Genomic DNA, 22061 nt, shown 5'->3' with positions numbered 1-22061 from the left:
GTCAAGCAATTATGTTAATTTCTTTTAAGTGTCATTTCAAGCTTATTACTTGACTGTTACGGTTAAATACGGTGCAACAGTCTACAGATCTTTATCCATAGGTGCAGGTTTTACCAAACGATTATTCTTTACTCTCTCAGTGGAAGCACGTTTTAGCACTAATGAAAGAAAAAGGTAGAGAATAACACATTCTGCAGTGGGAATTTGTTTTAATCTTTTCAGTGCCTGTTCTAGGCTACCCTTATTTAGTCCATTAAATTATTATTATATGTAACACACTTTAAGCTAATTTGAGTCTAAATTCTATGAACTACCCAGTGGGTAATTAGAAGCTACCATTCTTGAGTCCGATTATATTTTTAGTTCTACAAAACTCTATAACTCTCCATCTGAAGTTATTAAAGGGAAAAATCCCTCCACTTACAGCTCTCCAGGACAAGTCTGTCCTCTTCAGAAGTCCTTAAAACCTGAGGACTCCCTGGCCTCTGATCCTGAGGTCAGAGATTTGGGCTCTGTTGTATATAGTCACAATAATAACAGTATGATTGTACTTCTGAAAGCTGTTTGTGTGTCCCAAGTTTGAAACATCAAACATAAATCTCCCATAAACTATAGGATGGTCGGTTTCAACAACTACCGATATCCAACATTTGAGAGAGGAAGAAAATAGTGTTTTGGCTCATACTTTTAGGTGCCAACTTTATTTAAAAAATGTTTTTAGAATAATGATACTTACAAATAACCTTCTACATTCTAGTAATTCTCAGTAAATCATTCTGTGGGTATGTGTTACTTGCAGGTAAAAATGCTTATTAATTTGGTTTATTTTTATAAGACCAAATTGGATGGGGAGTGGGGCTGTCCAGCCGGAGCTGCCCTTTTCTATTTTTAATGGCACCACTGCCTCACAGCAAATCCTGTTCAGAGTTATTGTAATGATGTGACCAAAAGAAAGTTTATAGGAATTGGTAGGGTGAGAAAATGATTCAGAGGTCCTCCCACCAAACCAAGTTTTTCCTCTTTCCTCATTTTCCACTTCTGTGGAAGAGTGGTAGGGAACAGGGCGGGGGAAACATAAAAAAAGAATATTTCAGAAAGACTTCTCACACAGGTTTTACCCAGTAAGGAAACATAATTTAAACCGCCAAAGGGGCTTGTTGCCCTGTGCTAATTTTTCCTCTGAGCACAAGCATTGAATTTGGTCCCTATACTTTATCCCTGGGACGTGCTTAAAAATTTTGCCCCTACTTTGTTTTCTTATTTGATTGGAGATAAAGAACTCCTAAGAAAGTCTGGAGTTAAAATGAGTGAGAATGAGAAAAGACAGGAAAGAATGAGTATCCCAAGTCTCACCTGTGGCACCCAGAAACTGTGGGAGGTGGCAACGTGAGCTCACCAGGAGAGTGCCCTGGACCGTCTCCAGAGGGAAGCAACTAATGATGCAAGAGAAAGAAGTGTGGTTTTAATTTTATGCACCTTGGGCTGGGAAGCAAGTAGAAGGGAAACTTTCATTCTTCCTGCTGGAATCTAGGAAGCCTTCATAAAGAGGATGGTTTTTCAGCTGAGCTTGAGGGATATGATTTTCCTGAGGAAGAAGAGCGATTTTAGTAACCTTTGCTAGAAGGCTCTTACGATGTGGTATTTTTCTTGCTTTAAGGGAGTCATGTCAGTAGGAGGGAAAATATAAGAAAGTTCTTGAAGTTAAGGAGAATAAGTGATGAGTCCAAAATGACCAAGAGCTTCCATATCTCTTATGTAGAAGTAGATTTGGAGAAGTGCAAGTTGGTTGTAAGATTGTTTTAGTAGTCTGGAAACTGTTGCGGGTTATCTTTTGATTTATCAAAGGAAATAATTTATACTTCAGATTTCATTTAAATGAAGTTCAGTTTCTTATTCATTTGGGGCAGTCTTTGTGTTTCTTACTTTTACTATAAGATAGGCTTACCTCATTTTATGCAATATTCTTCCAAAAAATATGCATGTAAAGAACTTTTGTGCATTTATAGTTTGAATTCCAGAGAACTGCTTATTTAAAAAAAATCTCTTTCTGGCTTGCTTGGTGTTTTGTTTTGTTTTGTTTTGTTTTTTGGTTTTGGGTTTTTTTTTTCCCCAGCAGTACAGCCAGGTTTCTCTTTCCTCCTCTTCCCTTCTTCCTCCCTTCCTCCCCTTCCCCTCTCCCTTCCTCTCTTTCCCCCTTCCTCCCTTCCTCCCCCCTTCTTCCCTTCTTTTCCTCTTCCCTCCTTCCTTTTTCTTTTTTTTTTTTGTAAACTCATAAAAGTCTGATGTGTTAATGAAAGGAAGTTTGGAGAATAGAAAAATTACACCCATAGTACCCATCAAAACAATTTAATTGCTAATATTATGATGAATTTTCTTCCAGTTTTTTTTCTATAAATTAATCTTCTCCATCTGTTTTCACCATCAGCTTAAATTATTTCATAAACATTTACATGCTATCAAATTCAACCTGTAATAGCTTACATTTATTAAATAAGCCCTTACTAGGTGCCAGTCACTGTTGTATGCCCTTTACATCTCTTGCTCTCAACAAACTTAAAAAGATAAGTACTATTATTTCTTGAAGAAATGAAGAAACTTAGGTTCAAAGAGATTAATTAACAGAATTAACATAACTGATATTCACAGGTGATATTCCCATGTGAAACGTCCAGACCAGAGTGGACAACAGAGGATGTACTCTGAGCCACTACATTGTATAGCTTTTCATGGTTGCATAATAAATTCTGTTAGGAATCTTAGAGGTCTGTCAGAAAGGTCTTTGCTCAGATGTCACTCTATCAAAAGAGAACCTTCCTGACCACCCATTTAAAAGGCTACACTGTACTCTAACCTAACCACCTTATTTTTCTTTAAAGTGCTAATCACTATCTGATAAAGTAAATGCCTGTTTTACTATTTCTTCCCTCTCCACTTTCTTACTAGAACGTAAGAGTCATGGATAAAAGACTTGGTCTGTTTGTTCATTGTTGTATCCCCCAGTATGTAGAACCATGGCGTGGCACGGTTCAGTAATATTTGTTGAATGATTAAATGACCTCGCCTTTAGGTTACCTTTGCATGAATTCTGATTTTCTTAATCAGCCTCCGTCCGGTGGGACTGATGGGCTGTTATAATCACATGATCTCTGCTCCCCTCTGTACATCACGGGACTGCCACTGCTCTGCCCCCAGTGCCTGCGGCACTCCACACTTCTGTACCCTGCAGTGACACTGCATGGCTTCCAAGAGCCAGCTTCTTATCTAGACTGGGTTATGCCACTTGTTGTAATTACATCATTTAATTAAATATTATGTAACTAATTAAGTATAAGTTTGAAAAGATACATAAGAACCAGAATGAATGCTTTGAAAAACTCAAATGAGCAAAAATTGCTGTCAAATAAGTATATGCAACGCATCTATAATAGGAAAAATAATAAAAATATACCTCGTAAGGACTTATAAGCATCAGATCATCTACAATTCCTAGCTCTGTTTTAGACAAACAGATATTGAGTAGACAATGCCTTAATGTCAATATGAAACTCCAGTGGAGACTGATACTCAGATGTATATTTTTATGTTTAAAGTTAAAACACAATGATTAAAGGTAGTAGGTGTCATTTTTATAATTGCTCTTGATACCTGACTTTTAAAGTTAACCAATTACTACTACTTGTTCTAGTCAGTAAAAGAAGGCTTTTACTGTTTGGAATGAAACTGAGCATTCTTAGTGTGCCAGAGACCATTCCTAGCTGGTTTTGTTATTTCAATAACTTCATAACAAATTCAGTAATAACAGTACTACTTCATTACCCTTCAGGGCACAATTGCTTGTGAGCTGAGGCATGATTTCCTTTCTGCCCCAGAATGTGAGCTTCAGGTGGACAGGGACTTTGTTTTGTTCGTGGCTGTGTTTCCAGAGGCTACAGTGGTACTTAGTGCATTAATTAGGTCTTGAGTGGATCCATGAATGATTCTAAAGTAGGTATGTTTTTTGTAGAAAGAAATGTTTTGCATTTTGCAATAATACCATTAGATTTTTAGCAAAAAGAAAACTGCTTTCAAATTATTTACTCACTGGTGATCAAATGAAATTAAAGTATACTGCTTTCTATTATATATATTAATTTGTTTCTCTCTGTAGTGAAAGTATTGAAATACAGGAACCTCAGTGCTCACGTTGTGGTGGTTAAGAAATGAGGAAGTGTTTGGATTCACTTACAAGCTCTAAAACTTCCTAACTGTGGCCTTGGTCAAGTTGCTTTATTCTGTATCTCCATTTTCTCATCTGTAAAATGGGGCTACACATAGGTTGTTACAGGCCCTGAAGGGGTTCATATGTGTGAAGTACATAGAGCGCTCCTGCCCAGCTAGTAAGTGCTCAGTGAGTGGGAGTTACTACAATCATACCTAAGTTTGACTCCTGACCTGTGACTTGGGCAAATTACTCATGGAAGCAGGTCAGAGAGGTTAGATATCTGCAAGGTGAGAGAGTGTGTGTATACACATGTATATAAACATAAAAATGGAGATTTTTTTAAGCAAGACAAGTATGTGCCAAGTGCTCAACTCACGGTAAGTACTTCCTAAATGTTAGTAAGTACACACACAAGCCCCAACATACTATACTATGAGAGAGGACTTCATTTATTTATTTAAAAGCGTTTTACAACTGGACTAATAAAAGTACTCTTTATGTAGAAACAGGCGGTCTTGCCCTTGCCATTTCCGTAAGTTTTCCTCATAAATTAGGACATTTTTTTAAATCTCAAAAAGAAGAGTCAAGTCGGTTTCAGAATAAAGACAGGTAAGTGAGTTTTAATCTGGACAAGTCATGAAACTCCAACACAAGCGCTACATTGCAGTTGTTGGTTCGATGACCTCGTTCGCGAATCCTAAGGCTCCAGTGAGAGCCGGGGCTCGGGATCTTGCCCGGGGCCGAGTACACCGGGCTTGAAGGCGAGGGCCGCGCCTACGCTGTGCAGGGCACGCCGCGTCCGCCCGTGTCTTCTCGGCGCAGGCCTTGCTGAAACCTCGCCTGGCTCTTCCTGGCCGAATTAGCGCCGCTGACGTCGCTGGGGACGCAGGCAGCCCGGCGAGCGGCTCTATTAAGGAAGCTAGCCTCTGAGAATCCAGAGTGGGACCCGTCTTCTGCCACTGATGTCAGACGAGACATTTCCCCCTGTCGGTGATGATAGTTTAGAACGGCTCTCTGCCACTTACATATTCTGCACTGGATTTTGCTCAGCTAAGACCGGAAGAAAGGCGTTTTCCTTCTCTAGGAGCTGCGTGGATGATGGCAGCGTTACCGCAAAATATGTGTGCGCCCGGTGAACGCGGACTCACACTTCTTGGGTTGCTGCCGCGTGCGTCGCGGAGCCGCCGCCGCCCCTTTGCCCCTTTGCAGCCTCATGTGTTCAGTACAGTCTTCCCAACGGCATCTTGAAGTGTCTTTCAGCTAAAAAATTCATGAGCATGATTGGCTTTCAGTCAGAAAATGGAATATGTCTTCTAGTTACCGCCTAATATACCACTTGAAGGCCATTATACAAAAGTAAATCTGAGAGCATATTGAAAAGGAAGGAATTTTGTAGCTTAAACATTTGTTTATACGCTGCACTACTTTTGCGTGGAGTAAGAAACAGCACGAGACGAGGTAGGTGGTGAAGCCATTTTACTCGGGGAATAGCAGTACAGAGCTGCGGGCGGTGTTATTTTCCTGAATCCCGTCTCCAGCTGGAAACTGGTAGTATTTTGTTATCGAGAAATCATGTCCTAATAATAGTACTTCGCGTTTGGCTTACTGTGATTAAGAAAAAAGTCAAGCATGCAGTAAGTTTCTCAAAACTAGTGAAGTTTAGCTGAGAATTTGTTTCCAAATAAGATGACTTTTATTCTGTATTTATATGAAGTGAGTCTCCTGAAACTTGACAGTAATCGAACTGTTGTCACTGTATGAATTAATGTGCAGTTTTACGAGTTTGGATCTGTAGATACATACTGCAATATGTGAGGTAAACTAATATTATATGAAAAGCATGAAGCAATATAGCGTTTTATAAAGATGAATTTAAAAGTGTTCTTATGATCTAGTTGAAAAGGGTTATGACACTTGGAGAAAAATAATATACCCTTTGACTAGCTACAGTGTATTTTTGAAATACTGTATAGTATCTTCTGTCACTGTGTTCAATGCACTAATTGTTTTGACAGTGGAAAGAAAAAGTGATTTTTCGGTGTGCTCTCATCCATGTATTTAGGAAATCTACACAGTTCCACTTATATTTGCATGTGTAATGCTCCTTTGCTTATTTATATGAAGCAACAGTATATCCTTGCATAATCTGTATATTTACTGCAGAGAATATTTATTTAATTCTTGCCAAGAGTTGGGGTCTTGCCAAAACAATGTTTGCTTTGGGTGATTTTGCCCACTTGACACTTCTGCAGAGAGGTATTTCCCCTCCTCCGTCAATTCCGTGTTTTTAGCTCTGTATCAGCTTGCTGACTTGCAGGGTCTGGCCCTTCTGTGCTTTCTGCCTTTCTCAGGCATCTACATCCAAAAGCACGGTTGGCATATTTGAGCATTAGATACTGTGTTCTCTTTGACTTATCAGAAACTGGCCCAGAAATTGTTATTTCTAAAGTAAAGGGACCCCTCCCGGAACACAGTATACTTTAAGGGAAAAAATGTTTCGAATTTAGAATGAATAAATGTTTTCACTTGTGATAAAGAAATAGTGAATGCATCTTTCACTGCTGGAAAGATTATCCTTTTGTAATTTAATAGAATAGAAATAGAAACGCATTTCTGTGAAGTTTTATGTACAGCGGCAGTATTGCTTGAGTATTTCTTAGTGTATGAAGAATCAGACTACAGAATACACAGCAATGCCATGTATCTCTTGTAAAGAGAATTCAGAAAGAACCCGGAAGGCCTTGGAAGCTGTAGGAGCCTTTCTGGTCTCATGTCAAGAGCTAGATGATTTATCAGGCATCGCCTGTTCTTGTAGGCATTGATAAGAGAAGTTGTTTCAACAGCTCTTTGTACGTTTCATTATAAATTTCATCGCAAAGTAAGGAATTTCAGAGGGCCTAACTTTTAAAAAATATTTCTTGGAACTAGCAATAGAGAGCTCTGATGTTGATCCCTTATTATGTTTGGATTTCAGCAACAGTGTTATCCTTATTTATTCTTTAACTGAATTTGTTCCACATATAATAAATCTGACAGTTTTACAGGCCTTGTTTGGAAGATGGCCAGTACTGATAAAAGATAAAATGCACATTATCGTTTGCATGAAGTCTGGTTGATTAACTAGCTTTAATGGTATGAGGCTGTATTGTGAGCAACAGCTTTGTTACCTGATAAGTTATATTGATGAATTTCATGAACGAAGAGTGCAGTTTTTAATTGTGTTGAGGCTTTAACATTGCATTTTGCTTTCTGTCGTTATGCTAAGGATATAACCAGCATTGTTCACCCTCCCAGAATATCGTTACTTAAAAAAGAAAAAGTCCTTGATTCTGGTGTCTGTAACACTTTACTGTCCAGTTTATACAAGTTGGTATCAGAGGATGTAAGGGAGGAGGTTCTGTTCCAGTGAGAGTGGGATTATTGTTTGTTGTAGATAACAAGAACGGACAAATTGAAACTCCTTTTCCAGACTTGTCCTTTCACAACCCCCCACATCTGGTAGAAACTGGCTTGTTCTCAATGACTGTAATTACCATCAGATACGACCCAAGAGTTTGCTTGTGTCATTTTCAGTTTTTGTGATTTACATTGAACAGTTTCAGAACTGAGAGTGAAACGCTTGAGAATTTTAATTTCATGTGAATGTTGAAAACGTGCGGAAACTTTAAGAAACTATTAATTTAGGCCCGCTTACAAAATAAAATAAGATTTCTAAACCTTCACTGCTGCCCTTCACTATTTTTCCATCTCTTACCCTTTTATTGGGAATTGATTTTTAACTTTGATCTACAAAAATGCATTAAAACTCATCATTCCAGGGATGTCTGGGTGGCTCACTCGGTTAAGTGTCTGCCTTCGGCTCGGGTCATGATCCCGGGGTCCTGGAATGAGCAAGGCTCCTTGCTCAGCGGGGAGCCTGCTTCTGCCTCTACCTGCTGCTCCCTCCTGCTTGTGCTCCCTGACAAAAAACTAAATAGATAGATAAATAAATAAAATCTTTTTAAAAATAAAAAATAAAACTCATCTATTCATAGAGTTTAGACGATTTTTCTGTGCCTAAGTGCACAGTAGTAGTTATAAATCTATATATTGAATCTATCATTCTTTCTATCTCTGTTTTTTGTATCACTTGACTGGGAGGGGGAAATTAACTCACTGAGCCCAGCACACGTTCTAGTGTGAAATACTACGCTTGCTGCTAACTGAGCCTCACCTAAGGCATGAAGAGTATCAGAGTCCTCTAGATCAGAGCGCCACACTTCTCTTTGAGTACCTCGTTAATGAGGGTCACTGTTATTTATTTGGTTCATCCACTAAGGACCAGGGCATAAATCCACACGTCTGCTCCAGGATTTCATCCACTTCAAGCCCTGTGGCAGGCAAGAAAGAGGCGCCCAGGACCGGCTGCTTGCCTCCTGTCACCACCTCCATCACCTTCCTCCTTTCTAGGCTTCAGCCCTAAATTTGCTTCCTTGCTTGCTTTTCCTTCTTTCTCTCTCTTTCTTTTTTTTTCATCTGAGAGTCTTGTCTTTTTTCCTCTGGTTGATGAGCAGTGGTTCAGAGGGGGCATCCCCAGCCTGATGGCCGTGGCTGGCTCCCCTAAGTACTACAGAGCCCCTCTTTTTTCTTCCTTTGGTGGTTTACAGGTTGGTTGGCAGTGTGTGCTAGGCATACATAGCCCCAGGAAAATTGCTCAGAAAAGAGGGCATGTGGGGTCGACACCAAAAAATAAGAAGTAAGCACATTCATAAAGTTAATTTTTTTTTATTTTGGGGAAATGTGTTTAAGGTACCATCACATAATAATAAAAGAGAAAACTGAGCCCATAATAACTTACTTTAAGAGGAAATTAATGGTGTTTTAAAGTTACAAATAGAGTGGTTTGTGAGCCAGTGTTGAGTAGACTCAAGTAAAATATAAACAGTCTGCTCAAATGGTTTTCTATACTTAGACCAGAAATTGTTAGCTCCTTGCTTTGCTCCTTATCTCCTTCTAGCCCCTTAGTTGAAATACATCAGTTCTGTCCCTTTGTGCAACATTATAATTATTAGTATATATATTTTGGGGGACATTTAAGATAGATGATGGCTGAAGCTAATGCTAAATCCCAAAACTGAGTACCGACTTTAAGATAGTCACATATATTAATTGTCTTTTGAAAAGCTTTCTAATCTTTCTGATAGTACTGTATTTTAAAATATATATAGTGATACTTTATGGGGGGCAGATTTTCATCAACAGATTTAATATATGTAGCTGCTTTATAATAGGGTATTTTGTTAAATATTGAGTGTTAATATTTTGATGATAAAAATTTACTTGAATTTTTATGATTTATAGCTGCTTCCACAGTGGAAATCCTGGAGGTCATTTGTTGAAAGCTTACTTAGATTGGATGGGTAATGTTTTTCCTTACATGCTCATGAGTGAAATCATGAGAACAGTGGTTCCAAGAGAAACAGTGAAAAGGAATGTTCATAGGTATCATCTGAGAAGGGTTTTGGTGTGGAGGTTTTTGCTTCACCCGCTGTCCTTTTATACCTCCTGCAATGCCCTGGCTCCCTTCCTCACTATTAGAACTCCTAGGCCTTCCTCAAGTCCAGCTCAGTACCTCCCTATCCCAGCCGGCAGAGTGTTCTTCTTTCTTGGATCTTACAGTACACGGAAATGTGTGCCAGTTATAGAATACCTTTACCAAGTTTACTTATTGCCGTTTTCCCCATATACAGACATATCTCCCCTCTTAGCTTGTATTCTTCTTGAGAGCAACATTCCTCCTTGTGCTTCTCGAGCACTAAGCCTGACACGTACTGGCAGGCAGGCAGTCTTTGAATGAATGAATGAATGAATGAATGAATGACATTGAGATGACATTGACAGTGCCAGTGACATGGAGATGAGGGGAAAGAGTCAAGCACAGAGACAGATGCAGTCTATATCTTGCAGCTTCTCCCTCCTGACCTGTGCTTACGTGATTACTGGAAAAATGGCTTCTTTGATGAGAACACCCTTGCCATAACATCTTCATTAAAAGTAGGAGTGTTAACCCTGTATACAAATAATCCCAGCTCTGCCATTTGCTAAACTGCTCAACTGCCCTGGGCTAGGGTTGCTAATGATTATCCCCATTTAACAGAAAAGGTAATTAAGCCCTAGGAGGTAACTTCTTAAGGTCCCACAACTAACCAAGTGGTAGAGCTTGGACGTGGATTACGTGGATATAGCGTCTCTGCTCTGTTGCCTCTCGTCGTCTGTTGTGATTAAATCATATGCAGCAATTGCTTGGTGCATGGCAAATCCTAAATGAATAACTAAATACAGATTATACTTTATCAGCCCCAAACTGCCCACGGTACAAGACCTTGGGACTTGGCTACATTGCTCCCATGGCAGGAAGCTCAGGCATTAGATTTCAGATTGTCCCTCCTGCGTGACCTCTTAAATATAATGTGCAATTGGTGCAGCCTTCCTCCACTGATACAGTGTTTCTTCGTCCTCCTTCCACATGACTCTAGAAAAATTCATTCCTCTGCCCTCTTGGATCAGAGTTGTGAGCAGAAGAAATGCTTGTAGGGAGGCTGAGCATTGCAGATTTCACGGAGGGAAGGCTGGGCAGTCGGATGGGTATGTGACAGTGGTACAATGATCCATCTCGGGTGCTGTTTTCTTAGCCCACCTTGCTCTGTGTCCTTGCTCTTCATGAACCTGTTGCTCTCTGGCATTTTTCTGAAGTCCTTGACCTTTCTTCTACTGTCTTGCTCTTCTATCCGATTTTTCCAATCTAGAAAGGAAGAAAAACCGCTACAGAAAGTAAAGGAGGGTGAAGGTGACTTTAGAAGCCTTCGAGACAGAAGGAAGGGGGAAGTAGCAGAGAATTGGAACTCTAAGAAAGACTTTTAAATGCTGACTCTTTTTAGGCAGCATTTTTTTTTCTTTGGCTAAGCAGTTATTAAGCACAAACGACATCATTTCCCCAGTGTCTTTGTTAGTTCCTTTGTTTAGTTCTCATAGAATTTAAACCTCTGTCACTCTGTTCTTTGCATGTTTAAATATTATTTTGATTTTACTAATGATGACCAATGTGAACACACTGATTGTCTTACTATATAGCCTTTTATTTTCTTGTTGGAAGGAATCCAGCAACCAGGAGCCAGTAATTGTCCTCTTTCCTTAGGGTCAATAATGTTCCCTGATTTTTTTTTTTTCTTTTTCTTTTCTTTCTTTCTTTTTTTTTTTTTAAGTATATTTTAAGAGCTTCGGTGATAGCAGCTAGAATTAGCCGAGGGAGGGAGCATCAGGAGCGGCAGGATGTGAGAAAGGAAACCACCGAGGGGAGGTGTGCTCAGGAAGGCGAGCTGCCGGGGAGTGAGGGCTCAGAGGGCGGGCGGAGGAGCAGTGAGGCAGCTGCCGCAGGGGTGGAGGGAACCGGAGACTCCACAGGGAGGCGCGAACATCCTCTGTTTGGGGAGTGTTGCTTCTGGAGGCCCTGTGTGCGGGGCCAGGTCCTGCGGGTCTGCTGTAGCTGGGCGGATTTGGAAACCTTCAGTTTAGTGGTGGGGCACTGCCTCTTCCCAGGGCTGGCTGTTGTGGGTGAGCTATTGCAGCACAGACTTCACATTGGCCAACCCAAAACAGAGACTGGGAGGAGCCCCTTACAACACCTGTAGTTTCCCCGTGGTGCAAGAGCACTCCTGAAACTGACGGCTGGCTGCAGAAACCCAGGGCGCGCAGACTGTAGTTCATGGTGCTGCTGAAATACGTCTGCTCAGAGAGTCGGGGCCCAATGAGGTAGGCTTGTTTGCTTTTGAAATGTGAACCTTTACAAATAACTTTTAAACAAGGTCAAACAAAAAAAATGGGCCCTTTCATTAGAAGTTACACATGCTTATTAATCCAAGCAGTGTATTTGTAACTGTTGTCAATTTCTGATTGAAGTCAAAGTTCTTTTATTGTTGGTAAATTGATCAGGGACATTATCATCAGCTCTGTTCTCTCTACCCCCCCCCCATTTCTTGTTTCAGTTGCTGATATGTGTTCAAGATGAGTGGGATGGGAGAAAACACCTCTGACCCATCCAGGGCAGAGACAAGAAAGCGCAAGGAATGTCCTGACCAGCTTGGACCCAGGTTAGATGCTTACTGAGAAACAGGCCCGGTACTGCCCCTGAAAGCCACATGCAACACTGACTTGACACCTCACTGAAATACTGTGTTTGGTTTTTCTCCTTAACAGTTAAACCTTTGAATATGTATTATTTAGCTTATCTTTTGGTTATGCTGATCAGTTGTAGATTTTATTATTCTTTACAAGAAGACGAAGGCTACATAACTTCTTCTGATGTCCCCTGTGTACTTGACTATTAAAGCAGGCTTATTATATAATTTTGAGTCTTCCACACTTTCTTTTCTGTTAGATCACAGGATGTCATTAAGAAGATACCATAGTAGAATTTGCTGTTAATTTTACACTAAGTTTTATTTTTATTTTTACTTTCCGAGTTGGTGACAAAGATTGTGGCCCTTAAGTGAGTAAAACAAGTAATTTAAAGCACGTTCCATGTCATATATTATGGATGGAAGTGTGAGTTGTTCTAATCTTCACGTAGGGTAATTTAGCATTATCTAGTAAAATTATAAAGGTGTATCCTCTCTGAACTAGCAGTCCACTTCTAGGAATTTTCCAACAGTATGCTTTCACACAGGCGAAATGATAGATACTTGAGTTTACTTATTACAGCATTGTTTAATAATTGCAGAAGATTAGGAAAAACCTCAATGTTTGTAGGGAACTATTTAAGCAGCTCTGATACCTCCGTAACCTGGAATGCAATACAGCTGTGAAAAAGAATGAAGATGCTTAATGGGCTGATGTAAAAAGAATCTCTTAAGAATATCATTACAGAGAAAAACAAGTTTTGAAGCACGTTTATGGAGTACTACCCTTTGTATAAATCATTTGTTTTAGGATAATTAAGAGACACTTAAAAATTGTTAACCCATTTGGGGGAATAAGAACTAGGCTAATAAGGAACAAAGATAGGAGAGACACTTCATTCTTTTGATTACTTAAATCATATAAATGATTTTAAAAGTTAAATAAAAGCCACAACTTCTATTAAATGGCCACTAAAAAGATCAGATGGAGACTAACAGGGAAAAGGACTAGGAAAAGTCATTAAGACAGGAAGAGAAGGAGAAAGAACAAAAATATTTTATGTTCCCTTTTCCCCTTTTATCTGCCAAACAGAACAAGTCTATTAAATCGCTACTGTGCATGTCCCAGCCCCCAGCCCTTGGCTCCAGTATGTGGCCTCTAGATGCCCCAGTACCTTCTGGCTCTCCACAACCCATCTGTCTGTCAAACTGCCTTTAATGCCCGGAAGTCCACGCGAGGAGGCAGTTTGATAAAATGGAGGCTATTCCGGTGGAGGGCAGTTCTCTCACCTCGTGCTGCGCTGGTGCCGTGGTGCGCTGGAGAGCCTCCCAACCCCCTCCCGGGCGCTCTCAGGTCTTTGTAACACAGCTCCCCTTTCTCACCTATTTGTCATGTGTTTGTTCATCTTGTTGGGGGGGGGGGGGTGGTAGTACAGAAGAGAGGTTGAGGGGGGCTGAGGTGTCCAGATGGGAACTTGGCTCTTCCATGCATTCCAGCCACTCCCTGCCTTTCCCTGTACTTAATGAAGTAGAAGCTAGGAATAAAAATGAGACTTAGAAAAACCAAATTCTAGTCCCTGCTCTACCAGTAACTCACTGGGTGATCTTGGACAAATTGTGTAACCACTAGGAAATGGAGAAATTGTCTTCTAGCTCAGCTTTATTAGTTTATGAAAATAAAGCTAATACAAATAGATGGAGGTCTGTTACAAACTACAAACTGTATCAGTTGGTATTATATACAAATAATTATTAAAAATACAGAAAGCTGCTACATTAAACAACTTACATTTCTTACTTATTGTATTGACTGTCACTAAGTGGGCCCTTTACTAAGAAAAAAAAAGCGTACACTATTACTATCAAAGGGATCTTGCTATTTTGTCAAATTCAAATGAGAAGATCTTGCCAATTTTTATTTTTCCCTCCCTTCCATTAACTTTTTAAAACTTTAGTTGAACTTGGACCATTTGTGTATATTTTGCACGTCATTCAGCTTGGACAGTTAACAAATACCCTAGGTCAGTTTCGCTTTTGTTTCTGGCTGTACTGTGGTTTTTTTTGCATTATTTAAAAAAATTATTTGATTACCAACATCCTAAAGAAGTCTATGAAATTATGGAGATTTACTTTTATCTTTTTTATGCTTTACCAAAAATCCCTGCAATTCATTTATTCCTATTATAAGTAAGTTAGGTTCCCTTTCTTCTTCTACTAATCTTAAGTAAATTTTTAAAATTTTATAACATAATCTTCCTTACTTTTCTAAAACCTTCCCCTATGTATTCAACAATAAATTTGATGCCTACTTCTGCCAAGTGTTAAGCATCGTCCTGAGCTTTGTCATTGTGACGCTTACTGTCCAGTGGGAGACAGGCTATGCACATTGAACAAATGATCACACAAGTAAATCTATGATCATGTACTAGGGCGAGTTTGATTTCAAAAAAGCACGCAACACTTAGGGCAAACAGAGAGTTTTTTTTCCCCCAAAGTACTTCCATGTTTATGTAAGTAACTTTTGTTTGCTATCTTTGTATTAAAACTTGTTTAACGTGCTTATGTTTTTTATAATAGCTTTTTTTCAAATTCGTAATAAAAACCACGTATCTTCTTTTTAGTCCCAAGAGGAGCACTGAGAAACGTAATCGTGAACAGGAAAATAAATACATTGAGGAACTTGCAGAGCTGATTTTTGCAAATTTTAATGATATAGACAACTTTAACTTCAAACCTGACAAATGTGCAATCTTAAAAGAAACTGTGAAGCAAATTCGTCAGATCAAAGAACAAGGTAAGAGGACTGAATTAATATTTTGGAGAGTTTAGCCGGTTTCTGTTTTTTCATGTGTGAGAAGTCCCTTCAGAGTCCCTTTAATCCATTTCTTATGCTTAAATTATTGATGAGGAAATGATGTCACAGCACAAGATGAATGCAAGTATCACTTGCAGTGGTTTATAAATAGGCTTTATATAAAATTCAGCAATTCCCTAAAGACAGAGGAGACTGAGGTGAGGCAGGGTGATGTAACTTTTCATCTAGTAAAACTCAATTAGGTGCCACTGATTCTCCTCCCCTACCTTGGAATTTTCATTGCTTGCACAGCAAGTGACTGTCATAATTTGCAAGTGAGGAGCCAAGTAAAGATGGAAACCAGAAGTAAGGAAGTGAGCCACCTCCTGTTTCAGCTAGTCAGCATATTTGATTAAGTCGGAGCCTCAACTGGCCATGCCGCTAGATTAGAATTTCATATCCTGAATGACAAGAGATTTGAAAGGCTCAAGCCTTAGTCGGAATTCTTTTGTGAAATTGAGACACAGAACATGACAGCTTTCTTCCTGGGGTTTTCTTTTTTATCTGAGGTCATTTTCTGCCTCCCTTCTTTGAAGAAAAAAAAATTTAAGAAAATAGTATCTTAAAAAACACATTGGACTTTGTGGTGCCAAAAAAAATGAGTATTAGGCAAGTATGAACAGTGTCTGGGTGCTCAGGGCCAATATATGCTCTTAAAGTATTCATACGCTGCTTTCCTTCAGGGCTGGGGAGATTATTATCTCTTGTAATCTGTCTTTTGAATGCATCCTCTCAGAGTTCATTTTTTTTTTTTATCTACCTTTTATGTGATATTCAAAAGAGGCAGATTTTAGAAAAATAATGTCTTTGTCTGTGTAGGTATATGACCTGAAACTTCCCATCTGTCATAAAATCCCAGCTACCTATTTACATGTCGTCATCATAGCATTTTTCATTTTCATGTATGTAGTATTAAGCTAAATTTTATATAAAACAGTTTTACAAGTGTAGTTCTGTCTTCTAAGAACTTAAAAATAAATGCCAACATACATACACAGTTTCTAATACCAGCTTACTCTGAAAATCAGTCTTTATTTCCTGGTTTCTTCACTGAAATTCTATCACTCGGCACTCAACATTCCATGAGTTTCTGCTCTCAGTGCCTGCTTCGGTCTCCCTTCATCTCTTTCTTCTTCCAGCTTTTCTCTTTGAGATCCCCTAGTTATCAAAAGCTCCGTTTAATCTCAATTTTGTATCTTCTTCATTTTTTGGGTATCAGCAAATGGATAGAATAATATTCCTACAGCTCTTAGGAGAAATAATTGGTTAAAGTTTCATAGCGCTTTGAAGTTGCTGTCTATCTCGTTGCTGGTATTACGGGGGAGAAATCAAGCTGCTTGTTTCAGGTTTCTGAAGATGTTGAATGGTACAATTTGTGAACAGTGCATGTTAGGCAGTGCTTTCACACTTTAAAACAGTTATGTATTTTTTTACTATTAAGGTCTTGCACAAGGTTTTAAAAGTTTTGCAAAACCTTGGTAATTCCCCCTTCCAACCATAAAACACGTTAAGATGTGTCATGCTGGGACTCTGCCATACTTTCACTGTAGGTTTAATCATAAGGCTCCTACCACAACCACCCAAGAAGCAGCGGCAATAAACACCCTGTCATGTCTTATTCTTATAATGTTCCTATTAATTTGAAAAGTAATGTGTTTTGAAAAGGGAAGCAGAAATTAAAAACCGAATGGAAAACACAGACACACTTTCGTGTTCTAATCTAATATTTAAAAAATATTTTTTGTTTAACAAATTATTTTTTAAAAAACAGCAGGACTTCAGAATCACATCAGCCGAAAGCGAGGAATGAATCCTGGGTCTGCCACTTACAGGCTCTTTGAACCTGGGCAAATTATTTTCTCGCTCTGAAACTCCGTTTCCTTATACAGAGTTGAGCAGTCAAAATATTGAGGTTGTGCGGTTGTTGAAATTATGAGCTCTGTACATGCACTCCGCAAATACCTGTCACAGTGGAGGTTTGGTAGATATTCAGTAAATATCTTTTTCACATGAAGCGGAAAGTCACCTTCTTATCTTTACATATGCTGGGGTCTTCGGCGAGCTCTTCCTTCAGATGGAGAATGGGAAGTAAAAGTGGTGGGGAAGTGGGTTATGAATATCCTTTCCTATAGGGTCATTTGAAGAAAGTAAGGTTTTCTGAGGCCAGAGAACTCTGCAGAGCCTTTGCAGACCACCCCACTGCCGGCGCTCTTGAGGCCAGCTTGACTGATCTCCGCGTCGAGAGCCAGCTGAGGTTCAAGAGCAACGCATAAGTCAGGCCTGAGCCCTTCTCTCTCATTCTTTGTGCCCAACAGATGCCCCTTTCACGCAGTATAGATAAAGTCCATCCATCATCTTTCCAACGTTTCCAAAATATTTGTATTTCAGTCGCAGGTCTCAGAGTGAATAAAATCATTATTGTGCTAGAGCAGTTAAACTATTGCATGAGGAGCCACGCTGAAGAACCCACATCGGGAAAGCCAGGCTTATATTTAAGGTGCCCTCCAGTGTCAAGAGCTCGGGGAGATGAGCCAGGCGTGCTGGGCTTTTTCTCTCGAGTCTATTCTGTCATCAGCTGTTCCTCAAGTTCCCATCCACTTTATAAATAGAGGAGAGAAGAAAGGATATTTTAAAATGGCCTAAACGATGGGAATTTGGAGGGAGAATTGCCAGCTATTTAAATAAGTCAGCATTCTCCTGTATATAGCACGTTATGAGACGCATGTCTGACAGACGCCAGCCCTCCGACAGCATGCGCGCCGCAGTGGACTGTAGGAGCAGAGCGGATAGACACAGTGCGGACTTAAGCCCTTAGGCCAGCTGTTTGATACTGAAGTATGACGTTTTGTCCTATTCGAGACGATGCTGATAATGTTTAAAACTTCTGGCTCCTATAACTTACAATAATAGTCCATAAGTAGTAAATTACCTTTTTTCATAATTGGGGAGGCTAATACTGCTTCTGCTCCACAGGAGAATAATACGTAGGATGAAAAATACAAATGATTTAATTTGGAATTATTGTGTCCAACTCCACACTCCTTACCTGGAAACTTAAATAAAAATTTCTATGGAAAACACCTAGCAATTCCTGCGCTCTTAAAAAATAAAATAGAGGGGCGCCTGGGTGGCTCAGTTGGTGAAGCATTTGCCTTCAGCACAGGTTTGATCCAGGGGTCCTGGGATCAAGCCCTGCATCAGGCTCCCTGCTCAGCAGGGAGTCTGCTTCTCCCTCTCCCTCTGCCGCCTCCCCACCCCCCGCCACCCCCTACTCATGCTCTCTCTCTCTCAAATAAATAAAATCTTAAAAAAGAAGAAGCAGACTACCCAAAAGACCATCCTGGTTTCTCATTGTGATTACACTAATGATACAGTTTTGATTTTAGCGCCACTTTGAGAACATTGGGATTCCAGACTGCTTTGTACTTGTGAATTTCCCCTAATATGAAAATAACATTAAAAAAGTAAGTATTTTAGGAAAAGGTGAGGGCCTGTGGTATGCTAGAGTCAGCTCCTATCAATCAATGAAAGCCAGTTTTTCAATTTCAAGAATTTTGTAAGCCAATTGATGAGCACAGCCATTATTAAAAATTATACAGACTTAAAAAAATTACACAGACTTACAATTAAATTGTATGTTTAAAAAGCAAGGAAGACTAAAATTTATCGTTTTCTCATTATTCTGCATTTTGCCATTATCTATGCACTAGAGGCTCTTGGCATCTTGTATCATCTACATGATAGTACTACGAAGTGGTGGCCACTCCGCATCTCTTCCTAAGTCCACATTCAGTAATGTCACCATGGCTGATTTCAAATACAACAGTATTGACACCCCGGGAATCTAGTAAACTCTACAAATCAAAGCTTGATTTATTGTTTTGTTGGCTGTCATTTTAGACTTAAAAAGTAAGGGAGATTTTTGAGAAAAAAATTATGGAGAAAATATTAATAATTACCACCTGACTTTTTTTTTTTTTTTAGCCATCTGACGTTTTAACATTAAGTAGCCATTAGGTGCATACACAAAAGATAATATCCAGTTCAGCAAAAAAAAGTCACTCACAGATTGACAGTTGCATTTCTGCATACAGCATCTTCATACATTTTCATTATTTCATTTTTGTCTTACTCATTAACTTAAATGAAAATTTCAACCAATATTCATATTGGAACTCTTTTTTATCCGTTGTAATCATAGGTTGGTTGCAATCCGTGAATTTGGTAAAAATTCACGGAAGCATTCTGTAAGAATCAGTTGGCTATATGGAATTGACAATAAAGAGTGTTGTAGTATCACTTATAGATTATATGCTGCACATCCTTTATACTAGTAAAATCTGTAGTAAATATCATGATACTTACTCTTTTTCCCCCGAAGAGCTGGGTTTTTAAGCATTTCCCAGTATACCACTTGCAGCCAGAGAGGTGGGCAGGTTGTATTATAAATGTAGGTGAGTCAGATTCATAAACTAACAGGATTATTTACGAATTCAGGAAAATAGTAATGGAAACATCCTAATCTTAGCCCATAAAAGTTCATGTGGAGCCTATTAAAATTATGTTTTTCTTTTCTTTTTTTACCCATGTTAAATGCATGAAGTTCTTGTGGTGGAAATTGTCATTCAAAGCGAAGCCTGAGCTTGAGCTAATAGCTGTCACGAAGCAAAGTAAGCAGAAGGGCTCTGATATCAGATGTCTTTCAGGGGTAGGATTTCTATAAATCAGGCTTTTGGGGTGATGCTCGTAGGCCTTGGTTATGTAGCATGTGATAAAACCTTCGGGTGCTGGCAGCGTCCTCCAGCTCACTGCAAAAGGGGGGTTAGGGCACACAGCATCTCTTGGACATGCTCTTATAGATGTTCACATACTGACGACAGTGTTTTGGGTTGCCGGTGAGTATTTTTGATAGTACAAACTCTTGATTATTTGGAGAACGAATGGGAGACCGATAATGATGATAATTTAACTTTTTAAAACAATAGTCCCCATTCACTATAAAGAGTTTTAATTTCAGTTGTTAACTTCTTTTTTTATTGGATCTTCTAAAAAGTGCTGATGATAATGATTAAATGGCCAAAGTCAGCCAGCCCGATGTAAAAGTGGGCCATCAGAGTAGACCCGTGCAAGCCCCAAACCCAGTTGACAGGTTATGTTAAAATTAAAATAATCAATGTGATAAACTCATTAAGACCATGTGCTTTAGCTAAATTCAAATGAACCCAGTCTCTCTCCTCCCCAATTGTATGACCACGTGCAAGTTTCTTAACATCTTTGGGCCTTTACTTCCTAATCTGTAAAAAGAGGATAATAATACCCACTACTTAAAGTTCTTCTGAGGACTATGTTTGATAATGTTTATAAAGGACTTAATCCAGTACTTGGCACATAGAGAGACTTACTAAACAGTAGTTACTACTCTTATTATTGCTTCTGACATCTGTACTTGGAATCATCATCCAAACAGATCCAGGTTTTCTTCCTGAGGACTCAGTACTACTGATAAGGAAACAAGTAGATTTTGGATATTTTCTTTGTTACGATTTTAAGCCTTAATGGTCTTGCAGTGTTGATTCTTTTTAATTTTAATATAGAAAGAAGTAAACAAAAGCTATCCAATTTTGCAGTCAGACAAAAAAAAATACACAGAACAAATGTGTTGGTGTGACTACATCTGGATCCCTCCCTCTGACTCTGTTGCTCCTGCTGGACCTTGTTGGCTCCTGCTTGTCCCTGTTACCTGAGTGGCCTTTTCAAGAATCTTGCTTTTAAGGAGAACTAAGGAGGGCAGAGAGCCTCGGCAGTTTTTATTTCATCCTTATTTACTTCAACACAGGAATGAATCTGGCTGGCCCTAGCTTACTCTTGAAGATCTGAAACTGTTACATGTTTCCATACATCTAGTAATAAATCAGACTTTATTTCATTGGTAATATAATCTATGATTGGCATTATGTTCTTGGCATTGCAATTTTTAATAAAGATTTTTCTACTGATCTATATAAAATTCACTTCTATATTTTTACGTGGACTAATGGCTCCTATTATTAATGAAATCCTTAAAATTAGCAAGCAGGGGTGGAATGCCTGCTCTCATTTCTTCTTAAGATTCCCCCCCTTTTTTCTTAAGTATATGGAAGAGGTTTTTTTGTTTATTTGTTTAACAGCTTTCAGATGGAGAGGATTTAAGTAATTTAATGTACCCCAATGCTTTAGGACTTTACTGGCTTATGACAGGAGCTATAATTTCAAGACTGAAACTAGCTTCCATACTCTAACAGAAAGTAGGCATCCTTTCTTTTCTTGATCATCTACCCCTATGAAAAGAAATTAACTCTGAGGGGCTCCTGGGTAGCTCAGTCTGTTTAAGCATCTGCCTTCGGCTCAGGTCATGATCCCCGGGTCCCAGGATGGAGCCCTGCATTGGGCTCCTTGCTCATTGGAGAGTCTGTTTCTCCCTCTGCCCCTCCTCCCACTCATTCTCTCAGTCTCTCTCAAATAAATAAAGTCTTTTTAAAAAAGAAATTAGTTCTGACATTGCGCTCATTCAAGAACAAGCATCATTTAGTAAATGTTTTATTGAGTAAATACTATACGCAAGACATATTGTTCTTCACGAGGCAGGAATCCAACAATAAATAAATAATGTGATTCTTTCCCTTGGAACTTTCACTCATTTGGGGGCACATCAGCCTGCAGACAACTAACCGAGGAGCTATAGGGGACAGTGGGAATAAGTATGATGACAAATGCTGGTAAAGATTGATTGATTTGAGAGAGAGCGAGCGAGCGAGTGCAGGGGTGGGGCGCAGATGGAGAGGGAGAGAGAGAGAATCTCAAGCAGACTCCATGC

At 39.3% G+C, this 22061-nt stretch overlaps 1 protein-coding gene across 19 annotated transcripts in view; it reads left to right on the top strand.

Annotated features, from left to right (window-relative positions):
• NCOA2 (nuclear receptor coactivator 2) overlaps positions 1-22061 on the top strand; it is a 281080-nt gene that overhangs the window by 163861 nt on the left and 95158 nt on the right. For all 19 annotated transcript variants that reach the window (XM_048212570.2, XM_048212568.2, XM_057307897.1 and 16 more), the window contains 2 exons: positions 12223-12327; positions 14976-15148. In XM_048212570.2, the coding sequence (XP_048068527.1) occupies positions 12242-12327; positions 14976-15148 (259 nt within the window). In that variant the 5' untranslated portion in view covers positions 12223-12241. The remainder of the gene's footprint in view (positions 1-12222; positions 12328-14975; positions 15149-22061) is intronic.

The sequence above is a fragment of the Ursus arctos genome, unplaced genomic scaffold (assembly GCF_023065955.2).
Source record: "Ursus arctos isolate Adak ecotype North America unplaced genomic scaffold, UrsArc2.0 scaffold_6, whole genome shotgun sequence".
NCBI classification, from domain to species: Eukaryota; Metazoa; Chordata; class Mammalia; order Carnivora; family Ursidae; genus Ursus; species Ursus arctos.
This window is presented reverse-complemented; position numbering and strand designations above follow the sequence as displayed.